This window comes from Camelina sativa, chromosome 12 (assembly GCF_030686135.1).
Source record: "Camelina sativa cultivar CO46 ecotype springtype chromosome 12, ASM3068613v1".
Classification (NCBI taxonomy): Eukaryota; Viridiplantae; Streptophyta; class Magnoliopsida; order Brassicales; family Brassicaceae; genus Camelina; species Camelina sativa.
Genome location: NC_141891.1, coordinates 10308335 through 10332121, shown reverse-complemented (window position 1 = coordinate 10332121; position 23787 = coordinate 10308335). Strand labels below are relative to the sequence as shown.

General features: G+C 31.8%; 3 protein-coding genes and 1 pseudogene across 4 annotated transcripts; 1 reads left to right on the top strand and 3 right to left on the bottom strand.

The window, feature by feature from the left end:
• Positions 1-249: 249 nt before the first annotated feature.
• On the top strand, positions 250-1429 carry LOC109127926 (uncharacterized). The gene has a single exon (XM_087477936.1). It carries the CDS (start codon positions 518-520, stop codon positions 1310-1312), a length of 795 nt encoding a protein of 264 aa, XP_087334062.1. The 5' UTR covers positions 250-517; the 3' UTR covers positions 1313-1429.
• Positions 1430-2639: 1210 nt separating this feature from the next.
• Positions 2640-6456, bottom strand: LOC104731249 (adenine phosphoribosyltransferase 3). Its single transcript, XM_010450568.3, has 6 exons — positions 5724-6456; positions 5211-5321; positions 3392-3484; positions 3133-3282; positions 2980-3038; positions 2640-2865 (listed from the first exon to the last, which is right to left on the bottom strand). The coding sequence occupies exons 1-6, from the start codon at positions 5806-5808 to the stop codon at positions 2812-2814; spliced, it is 552 nt and encodes a 183-aa protein (XP_010448870.1). The 5' UTR covers positions 5809-6456; the 3' UTR covers positions 2640-2811.
• An 8943-nt stretch (positions 6457-15399) lies between these two features.
• LOC104731248 (putative xyloglucan galactosyltransferase GT19 pseudogene) lies at positions 15400-16993 on the bottom strand (annotated as a pseudogene). The gene has a single exon (XR_015573882.1). The product of XR_015573882.1 is annotated as a putative xyloglucan galactosyltransferase GT19 pseudogene (transcript).
• Positions 16994-18593: 1600 nt separating this feature from the next.
• On the bottom strand, positions 18594-21889 carry LOC104731247 (putative trehalose-phosphate phosphatase G). Its single transcript, XM_010450566.3, has 9 exons — positions 21502-21889; positions 20781-20867; positions 20222-20645; positions 19990-20130; positions 19833-19904; positions 19607-19732; positions 19279-19515; positions 18957-19190; positions 18594-18870 (listed from the first exon to the last, which is right to left on the bottom strand). Exons 3-9 carry the CDS (start codon positions 20477-20479, stop codon positions 18805-18807), a joined length of 1134 nt encoding a protein of 377 aa, XP_010448868.2. The 5' UTR covers positions 20480-20645; positions 20781-20867; positions 21502-21889; the 3' UTR covers positions 18594-18804.
• Between the last annotated feature and the right edge of the window lie 1898 nt (positions 21890-23787).

Below are 23787 nucleotides of genomic sequence, written 5' to 3'. Positions count from 1 at the left end.
TTCTTGATACGTTAACAGGAAACACTACGTCAAATTTGCTTTCCTCATTTAATGTAAAAAGAAATTTTTTTGCTTCTTTCACCTAACCTTCTCTTCTCACTCAGGCAGGCCTATTCTAGTAATAAATTCCTTCTTCAATACTACTCCAGCAGTAACTTTTATAGAAACTACAAATAAAATCCTCATCATCAAATCAGTCGCATGTATAGTTGTATAATGTATACACAACCCACACACAGAATCTAAGCATCAATTTAATATTCACAAAATCAACTTATATGATTTGAGTCACCACTTCGGACCAAAATATTAACATAATTTCCTATTGATTATATATATATATATACCCACCACGTTAACATGGGCCAAGCCTAGTAGATAAAGAAAATGGTAAATTCGTAGTTGCTGATCATGATAAAACGCTCGCGGGTATTGTTCCTTCATAGTTTTACAACTTTACTTTAACTTGTGAAGAGAGAAAAAAAAGACAACAAAGATCACGAGTCACGACCCGAACATGCCAAACGGGTGGATCAAGTCATTGCAATGCAAATCAAAAGCGTTCGATGATGTCTGTAACTTCAAAACTAAACCACTAATCTCGTCGAGTTACGGTTGTAGTCGAAAGAGCTCAAACTGCGTCAAAGACGTGATCGATACACGATTATTAGGTAACAAAAACCCGAAACCAGACCAGAATCTAAGGCGTTTGAAGTCTTGTCGAACCGAAACAGAGCTTCTTAACTCGCAAACCCGAACCAGAAGAAGCAAATCTGCCCGATCATCCGAAACGCTGACCGAGCTTCCCGATGGTCACCCGTCAAGGAACGTAGTGGAGATCATATTCCAGTCAAGCTGGAGCTCCGACGAGTTTCCGGGTCGGATAGAGATGATTTTCAAAGTGGAAAACGGGGCGAGGACTGTGACCCGGTTCGAGGAGTACAGAGAGGTTGTGAAGTCACGTGCTGGTTTAAACGTAGGCACGTGCGAGGAGGAGGACGCGCGGTGTTTGGCTGATGGTAACGAGATGATGAGGTTTTATCCGGTTCCGGAAGGGTTTAACGGCGGCGCGTGTGTTTTCTCCGGCGGGAAAGGTCAGGCTGTGTGTACGTTTTCGGGAAGCGGTGAAGCGTACGTGAGCGGCGGATGTGGCGGAGGAAGGAAGGTGATGATGATTTGTCGGGTGATAGCGGGTCGGGTTGATGATAGAATCGGGTTTGGGTCGGACTCGGTAGCGGGTCGTGACGGCGAGTTGTTTGTTTTTGATACACGTGCGGTGTTGCCTTGTTTCCTAATCATTTTCAGATTGTGATATTATAGACACTGTATATTTTTTTTTTTTCTATCAACAACACATGCTTATGAACACCGTTGTGAATTGTTTGAAGGGTCATGGTACTTGAATAGAAAGATGATATATGTGATTAAAGCTTTTCTTGGGGAGGCAGACAAATACTGTGGCCTATGAAACTTTTCTTGTGGGTTGAGGCGTGGTAGCTTAATTACCACGTTTGTAAGCGTTAAGGAAGTCAGACTGTATCGACCTTTCTTAATTATGACGTGATCGATGTGTGTTGCGATTTGATTTTAACGACCATAAAAATCATCCCTGTCAACATGTTGAACAAAAAGCTACATGTCCGACTCATATACCTTTGTCTTGATAAGAACGTAGATATTAATTTACGGAAAGAAACACTTTTACCTTAAAGATTGAGTAGAGAAACACACATAATCTACCTTTTTAATGGACCTAAAAAACAAACCTATAAATCCAAATGAATATTGAAAAATCATGTTTTCACAATACTTATACAGTAAAGTGGTTTTTTACATAATTAACTTTATGTAAATATGTAGACAGATGAGTATGATTGCATTATTCTAGACAATGAAGGGTGAAATACACACGTCTTAAGTTTTTACTTTCTTAATATATAGTGCATCATTTAGGTATGTAAATATTGCTTAGGCCAATAATTTACTCTCTCTCTCTTTTCTTTTGGTGGGGATTGATATATGTGTGTTTAGTTTGACTTCAGAAATTGTGATCGGAAAAACATAATCATGGCAAAGGCAATCTGGTGGAGGACTATAAATGATGATATATAATTACAATATCAATAGAGATCTTAATCATAGTTCTTATCTTCTTGACCTAGGAAAATATTTTATTTGTCTCTTATATTATGTGTTTTAACCATATGTAAAACAACTAAACATAAACGATACATGAAAGAAAGTTAAGTACGAATAGGTAATAATAATATTATTCCAAATTCAGTATCTTACTTCATATATATCGGGTAGATGTTTTTTTTTTATAAATATTTTATGGTTGAATAATATAATTATAGTCACGTTAATCCATATTTTGTGGGTGTTTGGCTGTTTGCTCTTTCAAATATTTTGTTGATAATATATATATACACTTTTTCTCAAATATATTTTGAAAATATATGTGTGTGTGGGCACGTATGTGCACTAACCCATAGACTCTCCAACCCATAAACCATGATAGTGTTATGATGTGTTTTATCTCTACGCATTCACATTGATCTTACCGGCTATGTTTGAAGTTACTCCAAAAACGTTAATTGTGTTAATTAGTATTTGCGGGTAACTATAGTTTACTACTATTTTTAACAGCAAAGAAATTAGAATTATTTATTCCAGCTAATCCGCCAGATTTTAAATTAAAATACTGTATAATCCCAAAAATAAGTCCGCGACTGCAAATAATCCGAATTATCGGTAACCAAATTAATTAAACCCCATAAGTTCATCCAAATGACTCAGCTAAAAATCATATCATCGGTACTCCACAAGCATGCACAATGGCTTCCCCTTGAGTCTCTGCCTTCCCTGCAAAAAGAAATAAATTCCCCACCTCAAAAATATTAAATGCCACACCAATATAAAAAGATCTCAATTTATTGTGTTTCGAATATAATGTATTAAATTTTCACGACAGCAAACCTTTAATTCCGGTAACTCTATCACACATGCACATTCCACCACTTCTTCTCCAACCCTCTCTAAACATGGTCCCCAAAAAAAAGAGTAATGAGTATCTTGCAAATCGGTTAGGTTCAACTCGATTGAATTTTCATATAGCTTTGGGAAAGTTACCGAGCAAGTTAATGGCGGCGCAGAGAGTACCACCAGTCGCAATTAGATCATCAACAACTAAAGCTCGGTCTCCAGCCTCCACGGCTCCTATGTGCATCTCTAGCCTGTCATTCCCATACTCTAGCTCGTATTCCTCAAATATTGTTTCGCCTAGTTACATTTTATTTCATGTAACCATAAACAATTTGTTAGGTATATAATGGTAATACTAGCTACTTCAAAATTAAATTATCTGAAAGGTATGCAAAGTTTTAAGAACCAGGCAGTTTCTTGGGTTTGCGAAGGGGAACGAACTTTGCTCCAATGGCTAACGCAATTGGTGGACCGAATATGAAACCGCGAGCCTCTATTCCTGAAATCATAGCAAACATAGTTAAGTAGCGTAAATCACATTACTTTAATCATTCTTTTGCATAAACACAATTATGTATGTTGTTATTATTACAAAAGAGTCCAGCTAAGAACATTGTCATTGAAGAAAAGCTAAAGAATGACTCTCTGTCCCAACAACAAACCCAATAGACAGATTCTAGAGCACTAACACAAAAGATACGATTCAGTGCTACATGTAGTCAGTCTAGGTATGTATTGTATGGGCTTAATAAATAAATACTAGTATTCTACGTATATATATATATATAAAATGAAACATCAAATACATAAATGTTGTTATGTACCATGTGCCATGCACATATATATAAAGACTTCCTTTAACACGAGTTAAATGATATTTATTTTATTTTTAAAAGAGAAACTTGTTAAACAAATGTTTAAACAATAGATTAATTTCAACGAGTTTTCCACAGATAAAACTATAAAGTTTGGTATATATATATCAAACGAATTTGTATCCTTTTGATGATTTCGTTCTTTTAAATCTGTATATGCAAAGATTCTATTGATTTGAAAAGGCAACTGAAAAAGTATACTGATTTATAAAAAAAAGTAAAAGGGAAATGATGTACCTCATCATACTTTATACTGCAACAGTAACAAAGTTACAAAGTTTTTGTACTTCATTACATAGAAGAAGAGAGACATACAGAAAAAGTGGGAAGAAGAGAATTGGCCAAAACAATGATGATTGCAAAAGAAAGAAAACCCAAATCAAGTTTTTTTTGGGGCCAACTCTTTTAAAAAGGTTGCATCCATCACTCAACTACCCATCTATCCAAACAACACCCACCACATACACACACACAGACAAACACTTTTCACATAAGTAAGATCAACAATTATAAGCTTTTTAAAAAGTAGAAGAATATATATATATAAAAAATAACACTTTTTTCTTATATGATTTAGAAGGAAGAATGATCCAGGCAATCAATCTCATTCAATCACTCAAATCACACAGAAAGATTAGATTTCAGAGATAAGAGAAAGTCTTGTCTCAACCAAATTTTTATCGAATAGATTCTTTTTATACAATTTGTAAACGTACGTGAGTATGTATCTTCCATATGAACTTCAAATTCTGATATAGCATATATCAAATTAATTTCTACACATTTATTTATTCACTCATAAATCCAATTAAAACAACAGATCTTTGTAATACTCTTATATAAATGCAAACACAACCACAAACAAAAAATGAACACCACATAGAACAACCACTTTGGATGATAACCAAGTTGAGCAACCTACTTGAGATAGATGTATATTCCTAATTTCAAATGTTCTCCATCTAAGTTCAATGTAAATAAAGATTTCGGAATTATATCTTTAAGATTCCACTAATTAGCATTTGACTTAAAAAAAAAAAAAAAGAGACTCCATAAATTACCACGCACCAACAATTCAACTATTTACAGTTCAAAAAAGCATTAAAATATGAAGAAAAAAAAAAGAAATTAAATGGTTTTTGTTCCAATATTCAAAAAAAGAAAAACTAGAAAAGTCACTAAAATCATGACCTACCCACTTTTTTCACCGGAAAATCTTGAAAACAATAAAATAATCCAGTTCACTCAATTAGGTCGAATCTTTTGGATAGTAATTCCATAAAAATTATACTGTCAAAAATTATAGTAAAACTATGAATTTGCAAAGAGAGAAAAATATGAACTTCATACCTGCAACCACTGAGATGTTCTTGTCTCTGTACCTCTCCACAAACAGATCAATCGTGTCTTTGAAAGCTTTCGGATCCAACAACACTGTTGTTATGTCTTGAAACATTATCCCTGCAATCTTCTCATGTTACTACCCGTTCTACTTTTTTTTTTTTCTCTATGTAACAATTCTTGTTTATTTTTTTAACAATAAAAAAAAACAAGAATCCTCAAGAAAATATTTAAATGGTCAAATTAGAACAACTTCATAGCGAAACCAAGACAGATTCAAGACCAAGAAAACTGTGTTACATCACTGTTATAAAAAAAAACAAGCTTAATTTAAATCAGATATTATTGTCAGACTACGAAACACCTGCATTTTTCTTGGGGAAAACTAGTTTCTCAAGACAAAACAATACTTGCCATGCGACGAAAACAGAGCATGTAACTAAAGAAAAACAAAGAACAGAGCACACTTCGATATACAGTAATTCCAAAAGAAGTAAGAAAAAGAAAAAAAAAAAAAGTTACCTTTCTTGGGAAAATCTGGAACGACACGGATCTTAGTTTTGATTCCGTTGATACGAGGATCCTCTTCTTCTTTGTTTCCCGACATTGTCAAACGAAGAACCAAAACAAAAAAAAATATAATAATCTAAAAAATCAAACAATACAGAATGTGAAATCCTCTGTTTTTTTTATTAAGGGTATCTTCTCTCTCTCTCTGGTTCAAGTTTAGTGTGGGAGAGAGAAAGAAAAAAAAGTGAAGTAGTCTCTCATAGTATACTCTTACCACTATTTATATCTTAAAAAAAAAACGAATTTGGTTAGATTCTTCTCTGTGACTGTGCTTATTAAAACTGCAAACTATTTTAGATATATTATATAAACTTCTAAACTAATAATATGTCATCCAACAAAATCTTCCAAAATCTAAAAAGTGTCTGGATAGGTTTCTAAGGTGGTCGTTAATATAGGTTTAATATTTTTAAAAATTTCAAACATTTATATATATATTTACACTATGATCATCATGTTATTTTTTTGGGTGGGTGGGCTTCATAATCTTTGGATGATATGCTTTTTTCTAATTTATACATGAATATCTATTAGATTTGTTATATAAACTTCCAACTTATAAAGAAAGTAATTTATTTATAAAATCGAATAAAAATTAATTCAGAGATCTTTAAATTAGCAAATCCAGTAACAAAAAATAGTAGGTAGAAATATATAATAATATCAATTATTGGATTTATGTTTTATTAACATTGGTTATTGAATAATGCCTCCAAAAATATAACACAATTTTTTAATAATATTTTAGTTTAATTGTTTTTTTGAGAATAGTACAAGACATATCTAATCTATGTCTCATTAGCTGACATGATCAAAGCGTTAAACGTGTCGTTTAGACATTGGGCTGTCTCGATTTTATTTTGTAATCCCCAAACAATTATCATGTTAATACAAAAAGCTTAAAAAGATGAAGTGTCCTTCTTCGTTAAATTATGAGAGCTATAGCAATGCAGAGAGACAAGTGGTCTGTTTCATTATCTTATCTTCAGGATTAGAATTTTAGAATAAAACTTGAACTCCCTTTATCTTTATTTGTTGTTTCAGTTTGTCCCATAATTATTAAAAGTAAACATGTGGTTAGAGTCTCTCCGATTACATATCTTTTGATTGGAAAGAAATAGTCAACAAACCCAACTTGGAGAATGAATAAGTGTCATTTAAACTTTACAACTTCGGATAACAGTTCACCTAGTAAACTTTCACATATAGTACATGTTGTTTATACAAGAAATATGACTCTGTTCTTTTGTGTATAATATTTATTTACGATAACGTATAATATGTATTAGAAAAAAAACATATAGAGATGTAAAATATTTCTAACTACTTTTTGTTATTATAATGTAGCTAACAAACAAATGAATAACAAAAATATGTAATTTAGTGGTTTATGTTATTGTTTTTTTTGTGTCACTCTATGATATATATGTAATCATATATATTTTCAGAAAAAAAAATATACGTATAATATCACTAGATATTAGCAATTGCTACTATTTTGATACATATATGAATAATAATGTTTCTCATAAAAACAATTTCAACTATATCGAACTTCTTTAACAAAAAAAAAAAAAAAAACTATATCGAGTTTTCAAAACCGAATATATAAAATTTAAGATATAAAGTTAAAATATTTAGACAGCATGATTACATTCATTTACTTTTCATGAAATGGATGCATCTAACAATTTCTTCTCTTAATGAATATGTGCAACATTTTCACTCATCAACAAGTGAAATGTACATGCTAAATATGAAAATCGTATCCCAAAATCTAAGTATAATAATGGCCGTCAAGAATTTAGTCCGGTGATAAATATTTCAACACCAAACTCAGATTATTAGGTCCCCGTCATACAAGTTATATGATTTGTCTTTAAAAAACAAAATCAGATACTATGGTCAAACAGAAAATCTAAACAAATATCATCAACTAGTTCGAGCAAGACCCTAAAGATTTCGCCTAACTCTCGTATCTAAACACACTTTACTGCACAAAGTCCAAAGTGGAATTTTGAGTGTGGCAAATCTCTACATATAGATTTTGTTTTTGGAATTGAGAAAAAAAAAATTTCAGAATATAAATATATAATGAAAACTTCGTAAAGATGAAAGCGATGTTTCTATCTTTTTCTATTTTAGATTTTATTATGTCTATTTTATAAATTTATATGGAGCTTTTAATTAGACCTGTCCATGGTCTAGAATAAGATAAAAAAAGCTCACCACCTTTTGAATTTTGATAGGCCACTCTTCAATTTCGAATTAGCATCTTACCAGTTTACCCCTCCACGAGTCTTTTCGTTTCTTATTCTGTCCAGTTCTTCAATTATTGCACTAAATCTGGAGAAACATGCTCAAAATCTAACTTGGGACAAATGTGTCCAACACTTATGGTGTTGTGATTCGTCTTACATTTAATGACATCTTCATAACCTAGAATCCCATATGCTACATACACAATATACAAATTATATAACATCAAAAAAATTATCATTAGAAGCCAGTTATAAAACTTACAAACAGCAGCAGAAATGGTATATATAGCTGCAACAAAAGTAGGCGAATCTCTTTTATTCCGTGTTTTGGATGATGTCTAGATTTCATATGACCACTTTTGGTATGCATATTGTGACTCCCACTTTTACTTTTGTATGAAAATGGTATATTTCTTATTTTTGTTATTCTATTACATATATTTAAGAAAAGAAAGAACATAAAAAAAAAATTCCGATTTTTGGGTGTACAAAATTGTATTTTCATCTGAAACAAAAAATGATTTCTTGGGGTATGAGAAAAAAACTATAAGTAGATTACAAGGACCAAAATTCGTTAATTAAAAGCGAAATCAATTTGGTTAAACATCATTTTAAAAACTTAATTGGTAGCCTAACATCTAAAGTGATGTATATCAGTTTTGTATATTAAGGTACTATGTTCACGATCTACAAATATTGATATATACGTCTACAAATATAAATATAAACTAGTACCAAAATTTGTCCCCAAAAAAAAGTAAAACTAAAATTTTATTTATTATTTCTCGAAAAAATGTAAAATACTAGTATTAACTATAAGAAATTTTGCTAATATGGGAGAAATTAACCCACAAATTAATTTTGGATATGGGGTTGAAGAAAACAAAGGTATCGATTAATTATAAAAAAAGGGACAAAAGGAAAGTAGTAAGCTGATTGTGGAGTGTACTATAATCGGTCGAATCAATTGGACTATCTCACAAATTTTTGTGGACGAGTGTTAGTTATTGTTGTGCTCCATTAACCCATAGTCTTCCCACTAACTTTTTTTTTTGTTTCTCGCCTCTCCTTTTCACATCTTTAAAGTCTTACTCCTAAAGAAAAAAAATGAGTCATTTTCCTTAATATTTTTTCCTGTTGTATTCCTGTGTTCTGTCAATTTCTGCCATATAATTTATTTAAGTAAAAATTATTAATACTGTGTTAATATATTTGCGGGATACATGAATTTTACGAAATCCCCATGGTTTAAACTCAAATTTATTTCGCTTAAAAATATTTTCAGAATACTAAATATAGAAAATGAAAATATGAAAATGAAAATATGTCAGTACTTGCTACATATCTAGATGATATGGAATTTTAAAAACTTCAAATCGAAGACAATTGAGGCCTTAGAAGGACTTGACCAAAATAATAAGAAATTATGTGATTAATCTTAGTTTAAACTTTATTTAAGAATATATATATATATAATATATATTTCAAACTAGAATATGGATTTTTAAAAGTACCTAAATAATAATAAAACTAGATAATAATCCGTGCTGGTAGCACGGAGAATTATTTTTTATTTTGTTATTTGTTAATATTATGTTTATGTTGTATCATTCATTTACATGTTATATAATATAGTACTATATGGTGAATTTTGATTCATATTAAACAACTAATAGGTAGGCTTAGAAACTACTATCAATACCCGTATTGGACCCGTTTTTCGGTTTGTATCCATCCCGAAAAAGGTACCCGCAGCTTTAGGATCGAGTGAAGGGTATAATAATTATATTATCCATGAATAATGATCAAGTATTGGATATTAATTTAATTTTTGAGCGTCTCGTTACCCGTCTCATTACCCGTTTTATTACCCAACTCATAAATACACTTTAATATTTTGTAGAATAATGTTACCAGTGTGAAGAAATATTTATATAAATTTGGATTTGTTTGTTACAAAATAATAGTAGAAAATTTATTAATTCTACACATTTTATAAATCATATATTTAATTTAATTAAGGTTATACTCTGATTTCGACCCGTAGTTGGTAATACTATTTTGGTTTGGTGCAATATCAAATTCGTTAATTATACATTCGGTAAAGCCAAAAAAATCTAACAAAACATGTATTGACCCATGATTTGGTATTACAAATTGATGTGATCGTGTTTAGAGATCTTAATATACCAAATTTACAAATTAAAGTTATTGGTATAACATGTTGTATATTAATTTTATAGGTGAAAATTACAATTAGGTTATGTATATTATCAATATTATACACTTAGTATTGTTTATATAGTGAATATTGTGTATAAATAATTAAATTTTAGCCAATTAAATAGTTTGTTATTATTTCCTAAGATTTATGAAACAATAAATAGAGTTTTATTATTTTGTATACAAATCTAAACTTTTCTTTTGTTAGTTATTAGAATAATTAAATCATAATAGCATTTTCGTAATATGTCACATCAGAACTGGTTAAATTTTTAACAACATAACTTAAATAAGTATATAGATATATTTTAAAAATATAAACAATGTTGTATCCTAATTTTAATATATATTTGTTATTATTAAATGATTTAGATATGTAAATATTTAATCTTAGTTTTATAAATAAATTTAAGTTTTATAATTTTCTAAATAGTTTGTTATTGTTTCCTAAGATTTCTAAAACAATCAATAGAATCTGTTTAATTATTTTATTACATAATTTCGAAATAATTTTATTATTATTTTATTAAATAATTTCGAAATTATTTTATTAATGATTTCTTGTAATCTAATAAATTAAAAATTACTATTTTTTGGATAATCATTTTCAGGTTACAACAAATTAATATTAAGATTCTGTTATTATATCTTATTATATAAACCTTAGTTTTCAAAGTTAGTAACTCACCAGATCGTGACACATGTTAGTTTTAACGATCATAGATCAAAGTTAAAAATTCACCAGATCGTGACACGTGTCAGTTTTAACGATTAAATATCAAAGTTAGTAACTCATCAGATCGTGACACGTGTCAATTTAACGATCAGAAATCACATATCAAAGTTAGTAACTTATCAGATCGTGACATGTGTCAATTTTAACGATCAAAACAAAATAATTTCTATGATCATAAGATCATTTATTTGCTTATATAGAGGGGTGTATTTACCACGATTTTGACATGTGTCAAGTTACTAATCTGAGATCTTGACATGTGTAAAAGTTAATATTTAATAAAGAATTTAAGATTACGACAAAAACAAATAAAATTGTTTTAAACAATATTAATAATATAAAAAAATAATTATCAAAAAATTATAAAAATTAAACAGTTTTTTAAATAATTATAATAAGATTATATATATATATATAATTCATAAAATTCGAAATTATAAATTTTTTTACTTATTAATTATACAAAAAATAGAAAAGGGATTAAGGAAAATATACAGAAAATTATTAATTCTAAAAAATGTAAATACTGACGTCTATATAAACATAGATCGTCTCATATTATTCATCTAACAAAATAATTTATTCATACTGCTTTCAACTTTGTTCTATTGGTGAAGTTTTTTAATGTGAAGGCAAATTTTCCTTATTTTTTAAAACTAGAATATACTCATACTTTCTACTTTTTCAGTTTAGAATAGGTAAGATTGACATATGGAAGATATGGAAGATTAATATATGCATCTTCATTTTCTAATATGGAAGATTAATATATGCATCTTCATTTTCTAATACTGTATTTTAAAATTTTATTGTAGTAGTTTTAGATTGTTTTATTTAATTTTTATATTCATCTTTGAATTATTTGAGGTTCATATATTATCGTGCTTATAATTTTCTATTATTTTTTTAGTTATGTCAAATTTTTTTTTTTTCTAATTTCTCAACCTTGATTGGTTGGTCATAGACCTTTTTGTTGTGCAAACACAATTGTTACCATTCCTTCAATCTTAAAAAGAGATAAAGAGGAGAAGGTCATTAACCTAATGGTTGGATAAAATAAGCTAATCAAACACAAGCTTACGACAAACATAGATATATTGACAAAACATAAATCGTTGTTGACAGATCTTTAGGAGCTTAGAGACAGAGGCTACATCATGGTGTGTCAAAGAAACTTCCATGATTACATTGGAAAATTTAACATTACACTACAAAAAAATAGTTATATTGAGACGTATTTTTGAGACAAAATAATTTCGCCACAAATTTGTGACACTTTAAATACGATATTATGACTAAATTTATTTGTCACAAATCCATAGTATTTTCGTCACTATATTATGACGGAAAAAAACAGTAACAAAAGTTTGTCACAATTAGTGACGAATATGCTACGATAACATTAATCGTCACTTTTATGACTACATTATGACCAATATGTTGTTGCAAATTAGTTATGAACTTATAACCGATATACAAGTCACAGTTTGTGACATTAAAATGAATAAACATTAGTCATAAAATAGTATAAATTGTTATGTCATTTATACAAAGCCCATTAAGTCAAGTGTCTAACCCTAATTTAACAAGACTTATTTAAGAGATGATTAGGGTTTTATTCTTTATAATTTCGTGCCTCCTAAACTAGAGAGAGAGAGAGAGTAAACCATTTGAGAGAAAGAGAACAAAGAGTCACAGTTGAGATTAAGGACAGATCTTACATGTAGGAGATGGTGGTTAACAAGAGGTAAACAGACTCTTTTATGGACGAATTTTTGTGAGCAATTTCCCAACCCATAGATGTAAGTTTTCCCCAAAGGATTTTGTAACCTTTTTTGTAGATTAAAAGTTATACATGTTTTCTCAAACCTATTCAGCGCAGATCCGCAAATTAACATCAGTCATCTTGTGAAATCGTTTCCCACTGCTACAAATTGAACCAGAAGCTGATCTACCCGCTGCTGGAAAGATCTGAGTCTTACCTTTCCAGAGATCCTGAGATTGTTTCCATAGGAGTTATAATATGAAAGTTATGATGGAATATGTGCATCTGGTTGAATTTGTGATTTATTTTCTTTGTAAGAATAAAAATAGCTTATAATGTATATCCAATGTTTATGATTATAAAAAATTTGTATGATGTATAAATTTAAAAAAATAAAATTGTTTTGAGATTAATTTTTTAGTTATAATTTTTATCATATGCAATGAATTTTTTAGTAATAACTTGTGACAATTTGAAACTAACTTCTAATGATAAGATTGGACATTATGATAGTCACAAAATATCATGATTTATTGAGTATTTGTTAAAACTTTGCGACAAATTTTTAATTATCATTTGTGACCATTTGATACTATAGTTTCGTAATAATAAGATACATAATTAAAACGTTATTTTGAACACGAATTGTAACGATTTAAAGACGTTTTGTTAGTATGTAATTGAGACCATTTTGTTACTTTTTGTGTTGTAATCATTGATGACAAAATGGTTACTAATATATTCGTCGCAACTCTTGTGACGTTTTTGTTACAAATAAAAATTTGTGACCATTGTATTGCAACCATTTAAAAATTGTCACAAATTCGTAACAATGTTTATATTGTGACTAAATACTTTTTATTGTGACTAAATATTTTGTCTTAATAAAATTATTTTCTTGTAGTGTTAGTTACTATCAAACGATTTTGTGATGTTAGATAAGAGTTTTTAGATTCATTGGTTGTTGGAGCAAGCCACTTTGAGATAGCTAAAAGACGTGAACATGTTCTCTCCACACAGGAGGAGTGCAGAGCCGAAGTTCTCTCTATGGTGGAGAAGGTTGGACAAGGTTATCTCCCCAAGGGAGGAAGGTGGGGGAGGTTGGACGCAAGGTTATCTCCCCAAGAGACGAAAGCGGAGCGAAGGTTCTCTCCATGGTGGAGGAGGTTGGACGCAAGGTTCTCTCCATAAGGGAGGAGGACAGAGCCGAGGTTCTCTCTATGGTTAGTCATACATTATTGTAATGTAATTTATTTTTTATTCAAAATTTTTTTTGATCCAACAATTTTATTGATTAAAGAAACTTTGCAAAAGTGAAAGTAAAGAGACATATAATAGTTAGATTTAATTTTTTCATATAGACATTTTTTTAGGTGGTGGTAAATAAGATATTTGTAACATACAGTATACCTAGATATAAAAAATACATTTTTAATGGTAACATACATAAAAGATTTGTATATGGATATAAATCAGTGTATTATAGTAAAAAGAAAATTTATAAATAAAGTATAATATGTTTTAATATATTTTTATTAAATTTAATTTTATTTACAAAACTTTAAACCCGCCCATCGGGCGGGTCCTTATCTTGTTTTGTATTAAAATACAATGACATTTTGTGTAATATTTTACATGGAATAGAGTTATTTGTTTAAAAGGTTGCTTAAATAAGTATATAGATATCACAAATTTAAATTTAAAGATATGTAGAAAGTGAGTGTGATCCATACTTGCATATTTGCATATGTTTGATACTAAAGAGTAAAGACAAAGCTCTAAGAAAATTGGAGGCCCAAATAGTGTAAATGGGTTCATTATTGGAATCATGCGTTAGTCTAATAGTCTTCGGCCTACCTGGCTTTTTACCAAAAACCTTTAGATGATCGGCCCTGTTCTTTTCATGGTTGCTGCTTTGGCGATCAGCGACACAAAAACACACGTATCTTGATATGCAAGCTTGTGGAGACTAACAATGGCAACTGTCGCAGCGACTCTTTTTTATCAGTTTTACGGTCGCTCCGTTTTTCAGCAACACCGATAACATCGGCAACACCGGAGAAAGTAGTCGCTGCGACACCTTTTTTTAATCTCCACCGTTTCTTTTGCTTGTTTTGACGTGTAATTTTGAGTCGCTTGAATGTGTCGCAGCGACTACTAAACGAACAGGGCTATCATGGAATTTTAAAACTTTTAACATAGTATACAGAGATGATGAATTATTCATTAGAATTGTTAACTTTGTGTAAATCTGTTTTTTCTTTTTACGTGTACAAGTTTGCATGCAAATGTCGGATGCTGTTACTGTAAAGTCTTAACTATTTGCATCACGGATTGAACAAAGCTCATTTCTTCCGGATATAGGAATTTTTCCAACGTAATTTTTTAATGCGTTCTGCTGCTTCTGCACATGAAAGATCGTAATTCGGATACAAAGAAACACACGTATCACTCTCACCAGGAAATAGTCCCATTTGTGACACACCACAAACATGACTAGCAAAAATTTAACACTAATCACACTATTAATTACCAAGACTTATTACAATGATCCAAATAACCATAACATTAATCTCACCTAAACCTTAACTTATTAATGTAACAACTAGTGTAATATCTATTACTAACCTGATAAAATCTCAATTAGATTATAAATATATCATTGATCTCAACATGAACAATCAAAAAACACATTACAAACAAAAAAAAAAGAATCAAGTATAATAATAAAACAACAACATTATACATAACCTGTTTAAAGTGTTGTTAGTAAGTAAATCAGAACAAAACTCTAGATTTGATCTTGTCCAAAACTCCATCAATAGCAATATCAACAGCATCTTTCTTATTCATCAAACCCATGGAAGCTCCATGTCTTCTATACATAACTCTAGGCATCATCTCTATAACTCTCTCCCTCATCCTCGCTACTTCTTCTTTAGGTATACTCATCAACACGTCTTGTATCCTAACCCCTCTGAACACCACATCCTCCTTCGGAATCGTCACCGAAAACTCCGTAAACTCCGATTCCGGTAAATGCCAACCGTACTGCATTTTCGCAGTCTGGTCTTCGAAAAACACCGGTATGCATCCGGCGATGATCCCGTCGAACGTAGCTTTCCTCGTAGGTGTATCTCCCGGTGGTTGTAAACAGAACGATGACTGTAACATCGGTCTCATGAAACGAATCGGATCGTGCTCGCAGATTCCGTTTGAACAGTCAACGAAATCGCAGATTTTGTTGTTATTATCAGATTCGGTTGCGTTCGCGCTAGTGCACTCTAACCTGATGCTACGGCGGATGTTCGGAGAAGTTGAGGTTCCTCCACCGCCGGCGAAGAGCATAAGAGAGGTTCGTCGAGAGCGACGGACGCGGCGGATCCAAGATTCCAAAAACGGCAAGCTGTGGGGGTGAAACGACGTCGGGTAAGGTACGGCTTGTTCTTGCCACGGCCAGAAACGTGACTCGAGTGTTAACGCGGTCAGGTTGAAAAACTCGGGACGTTCTAGAAACGACGTTCCCCAAACCGGAGGGTCAACGGTCAACGGCTGAGAGAAATCCCAAGCGGGTCGGGCCATGACGAGGAAGTGGTCGTGACCCGAGCGGCGAGACCAGATCTCGGGTTGATCGCGGGTCAAAAACTCGAGGAGATCCGAGCCGTGATCGGCGCTGGAGTTTAAATCGGGTCCGTAGAGGTAACGGAGAGAGTCGATGCCGGCGTAGTAAGGGAGGTAGACGGCGGAGGCGAGATCCGGGTCGGGTGTGAGACATGGGTATTCGAGGATCCGACGGTGGAAAATGAGTTCGAGAAGTAACGGGTCGGTTCGATACCAGCTTCGGGTACGGGTATGGGTTGTTGGGCCGAGTCCGTGATTGGCTAAGTAAGGGCAGAGATCGTCGGTGATTGGGTAACGATTACAAGTTGAGAGGAGATCGAGATTGAATCGTGATGGGAGTGTTCGGATGTGGATCCAACGGCCGGTGCATTCTGAATCTACGGTTGAGATTTGCTGCGATTGAACAAACTTAGGTCCGATGGAGATGAAGATAAAGAAGAAGAAGAAGAAGATGGTTAGTGTTGTGACGGTGGATTTGGAAGCCATTGTTATGGAAGGTTGTCGGAGTTGAGAGTGGTAGTTTCTTTGTTAATGGTAAGGAAAGTGTTTCGTAATTGCAAAAGAAGTCGTGTACTTTATAAACGTTCCTTAATTTGGCCGCGAGTAATTTTAAATAGGAAATCGACCCCCGTGACCCGTGAGATAGACTATAGATACGAGGCAATAATTGAATATTGGATATCTTTTTGGTTAAAAACATAAAAGTAAATTATGATATCTAGAGAGGAGAATCTAACGGTGCTTGTGCAATTCTGAACACGATAAAGTCGGTTCGTGTGAGGGAAATGGGTAGTTTTGTGTGTTCAATAATTGATTTTCAATTTCTAAATTAAGAAAACAATAAATTGTATGCACATATGGGTTTAAATTGGTATTGCTCTTTTGTTTAACTGAACTGAATTACTCTTCATGAAGACACTTTACTGAATTGCTCTTCATGAAGACACTTTTATTAAGTTTGTTATTGTTTCTAATACACCCACAATATAATATTCTTATTTTATAATTAAAATTTATGTGAGAAATCCCACAACAATTATGCAATGGAAATAGTCTAATGGTCCATAATTTAAACAATTTCACAAAATAAGACATGACATTTTTGATTTCTTCATATCGGTCATAACTTGTAAATTGATCACACTGATTTTCGAGAATCGTATCTTCATCTACCTCTTCGATAATATAATCAAAATCCAAATTTTAACAACTGAAAAACTTTACATATGTTTCTCAAAAACCAAATAGAAAATCTCTCTAGTTGCTTTTGGATTAGAGCAATGTAGCCGTGATCAAACATTAGATCAATGTACTTCTTTAGATTAATAAAAATTACTTCAACAACTAAATACTCAACTATCAAACTTCTTTTTTCTTTATTACAATACATACCATAAAACCTTTATAAACTAATAATGTTCAAGATTACAATGTTATATCTATCTAAAATATTAACTGATTGATAAATTAATGATTTAAAAAAATATATTAAATTCTATTTTACGGTGAAAATCTTGAAAGACACAAATTTGGATAATCTAAATCATGTAATGATATTTTTTGTACTATTAATCCTGCAATCACGATTTAGACAAATAATATTCAAGAAAATGACATTAACAAAATTAACTCGATTGTACATAATTTGTTGGGGTGATGCAATGTGATTTATATGAGTTCAGTTGTGAAAATGACATTCATGTAGACAAATCAAGAATATCCATAATATTAATGATAATATTATCAATATATTTTAACAGATATGTAATTATGTTAATCTAAGTAATGATTAGTGATGTTAATCATTGTAAGAATGAATATAAATAGTCACTTTTATTATCAAAGTGAAAATAATACATGTTAGAGATTTTAAAAATGTGATAGATTATGAAGGTAAAAGACAATAGTGCATTACATATAGAATTCACAACATTTATAAAAATTCTATATCAATTTTTAAAACAGTTTGAAAACATAACATGTAATGATATAGGAAAAAGATAGCAAAAATGGAAATTCAAATAAATGAAAAGACAAACAAACAATATAAATAACAACCATATGATTATTATATATATTATCATTTATATTATGTTAATATATTGTAGATTTGTAGCTATAAATTTATTTTACAATATTAAGTTTATTTTTAGAAACTATTTTTCAATTAATTGGTTTGTTTGATTTTCAAGCAAAGTCAGAAGAAAATTCTACAGTTGTACGAGATAATTGTGAAATGAATTACGAAAAGAGTTGTAATTTTAATACATCTTAATTAATGGATAATATGAAAAAATGATAAATTAAGATATAAAAAAGTAGAATGTGAAGAAGGAAAAAAGAAATCTAAAAGGGTAAGGAAAATTAGAAAAAAAAAAAGAAATAAGAAAAGCAGTGTAGAATGAAGCTTCTGATTCTACACAATCATCAAAAACTTGATGTAGAGTTTTCCATCTTCCCCCATTTCGCCAAAGTCTTGAGAAACTTCTTAACCTGCAACACCATTTTACCAACCAAACTCTCACATTACAAATTTACATAACATAACATATAGACTATGTCTTCAATATAATTTGTACCTCGGAGGGGTCTCTAAGAGAGTAGAATGCATTGCTTTCTTTTGGTACGGACGATACCAATATTCCAAATCCTCTGTTCCCTTCTCTTAGTACCTTGAATGCATCTTCATCTGTCCTGTCATCTCCGATAAAGATTGGAAGAAACTCGTCGTTGTTGCTTAATCCAAGAGATTCTAACAGAAACTCGACTGCTTTTCCTTTGTTCCACTCGATCACAGGACGAACTTCCAAAACCTGATCAAATCAACAAAACTGTACATGTTAAGGGATTTGGATCAAGTGTGAAAGCAGAGTGATGATGTTTGTTTCTCAAGTAAAGTACCTTTCTGCCGTGAGTTAGACGCAGTCGAGGGTACTTTTTCAGGTGGTCATGAACACGTTGAGCAACGAGTGGCCAGTCTTTCTCGTCAACATTACGGTAATGTACTGAGGCGCAGAACTTGTGGTTCTCTACTTTTGCACCTTTGATACATTTAGTTATCTCAACGAGGCTATTGTAAACCTCTTCGATGATGGGTATGAACTCTTTAGCAGGCTGAAAGAGGTTTACCTCCTCACCCTATCCACCAGAAAGAGAAGATTAGAAAAAAGTTTACAAGAGTTGATTCATATAAGTTCAAGAGACAAATGAGGTAAGTAATGATCTTCACCTGTTGGTCAGTGGCTTTTATACAGTTGGGGTCTTCAGGCGACCCATTAAGATTTACAGGAGTCATTATGTCCATCCCATGACTACCCGCGTAATAGAGTTCAGTTAGTCCTACCAATTGGTAGACCTGCATTGACAAAACTCAAAATGTATTAGTGTTTTGACTATTGGTTGGATTGTGCTAATACAATTTTATATAGGAATGAATCATGGTTTAGAAGTTTCACCTTGTCACGGCTTCTACCACTAATGATTGCTGTTGGGAAGTACTTGGCGACATCTTTAGCAGCAGCACGCATCTGAGGGAGATCAAAGAGAGCAAAAACCTTAGCCTTTTGTGTTTTCAGACCAGAGAGCAAACAAAAAGGGGTTTTAAGTTCTTACCGCGTCAGACATGATGGCACGATCAGGGTCATCGACTATAGGGGAAAGCGTTCCATCATAATCAAGAAACACAGCTATCTTCTTGTCCTTTGCTTGAGCTGCAATATGCGCAAACGAGCTAATCGCTGAAGGATACTTAAGCTGTCAAGATCAAAGAATGAAAAATGGTGAGAACTAAGAGATCAAAACATTTTGTGAACCAAAACCATGAGATAGTATTACTATATATTACCATCCAGGCCCGTAGAGCAAAGTCATCTTCAGGAGCAATCTCAATGTTGAAATCCTTGACAAGCCTCTTACGAGGTGGGGAAGAGGAAATCATAGCGTCCAACCAACCGTTGGATCTAACATCGTCGAGCTTAGGAATCTTCTTCCTAGAATTCATCATGAATCTTCCTGAAGGGAATGATGATCCGAGTCTTGATTTACTGACTGGTGTAGTAGGTTCACTAAGAACAGGGCTCGTCTTGTTTATATTCAAATCCATCGAAACTCCCAAACCAAAAAAAAGATGCTTCAAAATGAGAAAGTATCTCGATGGCTTTCTTCTAAAACACACACTTGCGTAACTATCCAACTCTTTTGTCAATGAAAAACCACCTCTTTAGTGTTTTCTTATCACTGCTTGTTTGTAAACCGTCCATTAAAAGAAACTGAAAGGTGACCACAAAACAGAACACTCAGCAAAGTTGATTAAAGTAACCCTAAGAATATAGTAAAAAGTAGGTTCTTCGAAAACAGAATGTGACACACAAAAGCGAATACAAAGGATGTTGTCTACACATTACCTAATCATCTCTAGATCTTCAAATGTTACACAGCTTTTACCACAGAAAAAAAGGCTCTCAGACAGACCTTGAGCTTCAATTACAAACCTGTATAATAGTCCACCAAAAAGATTAAACAAAGTCCAATATTAAGTAGCTTTTGGGGTTTTATCACAAAGGATCTAAATAAATAAAATAAATAAAGAACTTTTCATGTTCTCATTTAAGACAGAACAAGAAGATTACAGAGAAAAGTCAAAAAAAGAGAGTCATGGGTTACCCATACTGTTGTTTAATGACAAAGAGGAAAAAGTAAGCCACTGATTTTGACAAGTACCGAAATTTCAAACTGCCTTCTTCTTTAGGACACAGCTAAGTCTACTGAATGTATTTAAAAGACTCTACCGACATAAACAAAAACCTTTGTATAGAGCCTAATAAATCACTCAAAAAATTAGACCAAATCACGCATAGTACAAATGAACCATTCCAGACATGTAGAAATTAGTATTTTTCACCTTTTCACTATTTGTTTAACAAAAGTATATTATTATAACCAATGCTATTGTATGGTACGAGAAAGCAGAGAGAGCCGCATTCAAAACATAGAGGAAGCAACAGAACCAAAACAAAAAAAAAAGGGCGAAACGGATCTTGAATCAACGAAGGAGTTACACAATAACCTAAAACGGATCCATAATCTTAAAAAACATAACGCTATAAAATTGAGAGAAAACGTTACCTGATTCAAAAAAGGAGTGTAAAAACACAAAAAACAGAGCTAAGAGAATCTCGAAGAAAATGCAGATTTTTTCTCCTTCGCGGAAACAAAATCCTAGGGATTGCGAAAGGAGAAGATATCAGTCAGGAAGAGGAAGATTAGGGATTTTATTTTTCTTTTACGAGAAAAAAGAAAAGAGAAACCCTAAAAATTTGCGCAGAAAAATCAGGGGAATTTAGGAAGAGGAGGCTGAAGGGAAGGAAGAAGGGAGAGAAATTGAAGGAGATGAGCTTTCGTATTTATAGACTTCTGATTCTCATATAATTAAAATTATAACTAAACAAATTAAAAAAAGTCAGTAATCTCAGAGAGACAGAGAGAGAGAGAGAGAGACGTGGTTAACAAGGTTATTTAGGGAGGGCTCTTTTTGTTGTTTAATCTCGAAAACACCGCTCATGTTTTGACTTATTTACCAATTTTGCCATCCTGACGACCAATACCACGTTACAAGTTTCTCTCATTAGCTTTAAATTAATTACTATGATCAACGAGTTCGTCGTCATCATTAGTCATATTTTCATTTTGTTTCTTAAATAATTAATCTTTTCGGGTGGAATCTTTGAACGAGTACTACTACTCTACACATTGCAATTCATTTACGTTTCAAGAACTTTGGTGGTATACCAAATTTGTAGAAAATTATTATTTTTTACTTGACCAAAACGTATGATTTAAAAAAAAAAACTAATTAATTTAAAACAGCGTGAAGCAGCCGTCATAACGGCAGTAGATTTCTAGAATAATTATATTCCAACAAAAAAAACAAGTGAACTAGAAACTACTTAACAAATTTAGAAACCGTGTTTACAAAAAACAACCGTGAGGCGAACGTTAGTTGTATTAGCTGGTTCGTTGACGGACACGTGGATACGAGTCAAGAAAAGTTAAAAAATCGTAGGCGCCACGTGTTAAAATAGTAATGGGTAAATTAACCACGTGTTAGTTGGGCTAATAAAAGGGCCCATAAAGCTCTGAGATGGAAATGAAACTTGATCTTCCTTCTAGTTCCGGTGTCACCTTTGATTATCATTACCTAAAGCATTACCCCTGTTACTAATTATATTGACGTTTCAGCCAAATTAAAGATTGATACACGAGTTGCACACATTTATTTACCTTATTGAAATGTTTACCATGTAATATAGTCGTGATGAACATGACATAAATCATAAATGACATGGGTTCTAAAGTCCTAACTTTAATTTTGGGGTTTAAAAGTGGTTTTAAATTAAAATGATGAAGAGTTGTACATCACGGGACCTACAATAATTATTATTAATTCGAAATTTAAGGTGTAAGTGGGGTAATGAAATGTATGATACTGAATAAACGGCAGTGATTTTGCTCTCTTTGATCACTTTTGTTTAACATTGCATGCTTGCTTGCTTGTCGTTTCTTTTGGTGGTGGTGGATTAACAAAAAAGCATATTGTAATCGATTTTAATCATATTTTTCATGGTTGCTATATCTAATTATTTCCCACCAAAATGGAAATTTCTCGTAAATTAATATACTATTATATAACAGCTTTGAGTGAAGAAGTAATGGTCAGACTACTTTTAAGTTCAAAAAGAAAATAAAATTTTAAAAAAGCTAGATTTGGTTTTGTCTTTGCACCGGCTTTGGAAGGTTCACCACGTGTATCCTACGCTGCATCATATGACGATTGACGAGTCACAACCTTAGGCTGACGCCATGGTGACACAACTTTATACTTTACGAGAACAAAGGACAAATTCAGATTTGACAAAGTTCCAAGAAAGAAGAACATTTGGGAGAGTGAGTATTTGACAGATTGCTGAGTCTCATACCTTCTCGGACTTTCCCATTTTATTTAAGGTTAGCATATAATATACTGTATTAAACAATTTCTGATTACTGTTACAAGATTATTATGTAAAAAATTTGATTTGCCTAGGTTAATCTTAGGTTAAAAATAAAAACCACACATTCAATTTTCCTCTATCTTTATAGATTTAGCAATAATATTGTAAGGCAGAACAAAACAGCCTGTAGTTTACCATATAAATTTCTACTTGCTCTTTTGCTTTTTTTTTTTTTCTTTTTCTTTAATTTGTGAAGACAGCTTGGTGTGAAGAAAATGTTTGATTCAATAATGAAAAAATTCATGTGTGCATGCCGACCACTAACTTTAAGCTCATTTTGTCAAAGTTCACATGTGTTATCAGATTGATAATGATAAGGCAACATTATATGATAACATATAATGTTATAACTCATCTGCAT

What these genes read in the sequence shown, in the direction of transcription:
- LOC109127926 (XM_087477936.1), top strand. Translation starts at nt 518, where the DNA reads ATGCCAAACGGGTGGATCAAGTCATTGCAATGCAAATCAAAAGCGTTC.
- LOC104731249 (XM_010450568.3), bottom strand. Translation starts at nt 5,808, where the DNA reads ATGTCGGGAAACAAAGAAGAAGAGGATCCTCGTATCAACGGAATCAAA. An exon ending in GAACATCTCAGTGGTTGCAG is followed by an intron (nt 3,485 to 5,210) that starts GTATGAAGTTCA and finishes CTATGATTTCAG; the next exon opens with GAATAGAGGCTCGCGGTTTC. An exon ending in TAGAGTTACCGGAATTAAAG is followed by an intron (nt 2,866 to 2,979) that starts GTTTGCTGTCGT and finishes TTCTTTTTGCAG; the next exon opens with GGAAGGCAGAGACTCAAGGG.
- LOC104731247 (XM_010450566.3), bottom strand. Translation starts at nt 20,479, where the DNA reads ATGGATTTGAATATAAACAAGACGAGCCCTGTTCTTAGTGAACCTACT. An exon ending in GTGGTAGAAGCCGTGACAAG is followed by an intron (nt 19,733 to 19,832) that starts GTGAAACTTCTA and finishes TTGTCAATGCAG; the next exon opens with GTCTACCAATTGGTAGGACT. An exon ending in GTCTAACTCACGGCAGAAAG is followed by an intron (nt 19,191 to 19,278) that starts GTACTTTACTTG and finishes TGATTTGATCAG; the next exon opens with GTTTTGGAAGTTCGTCCTGT.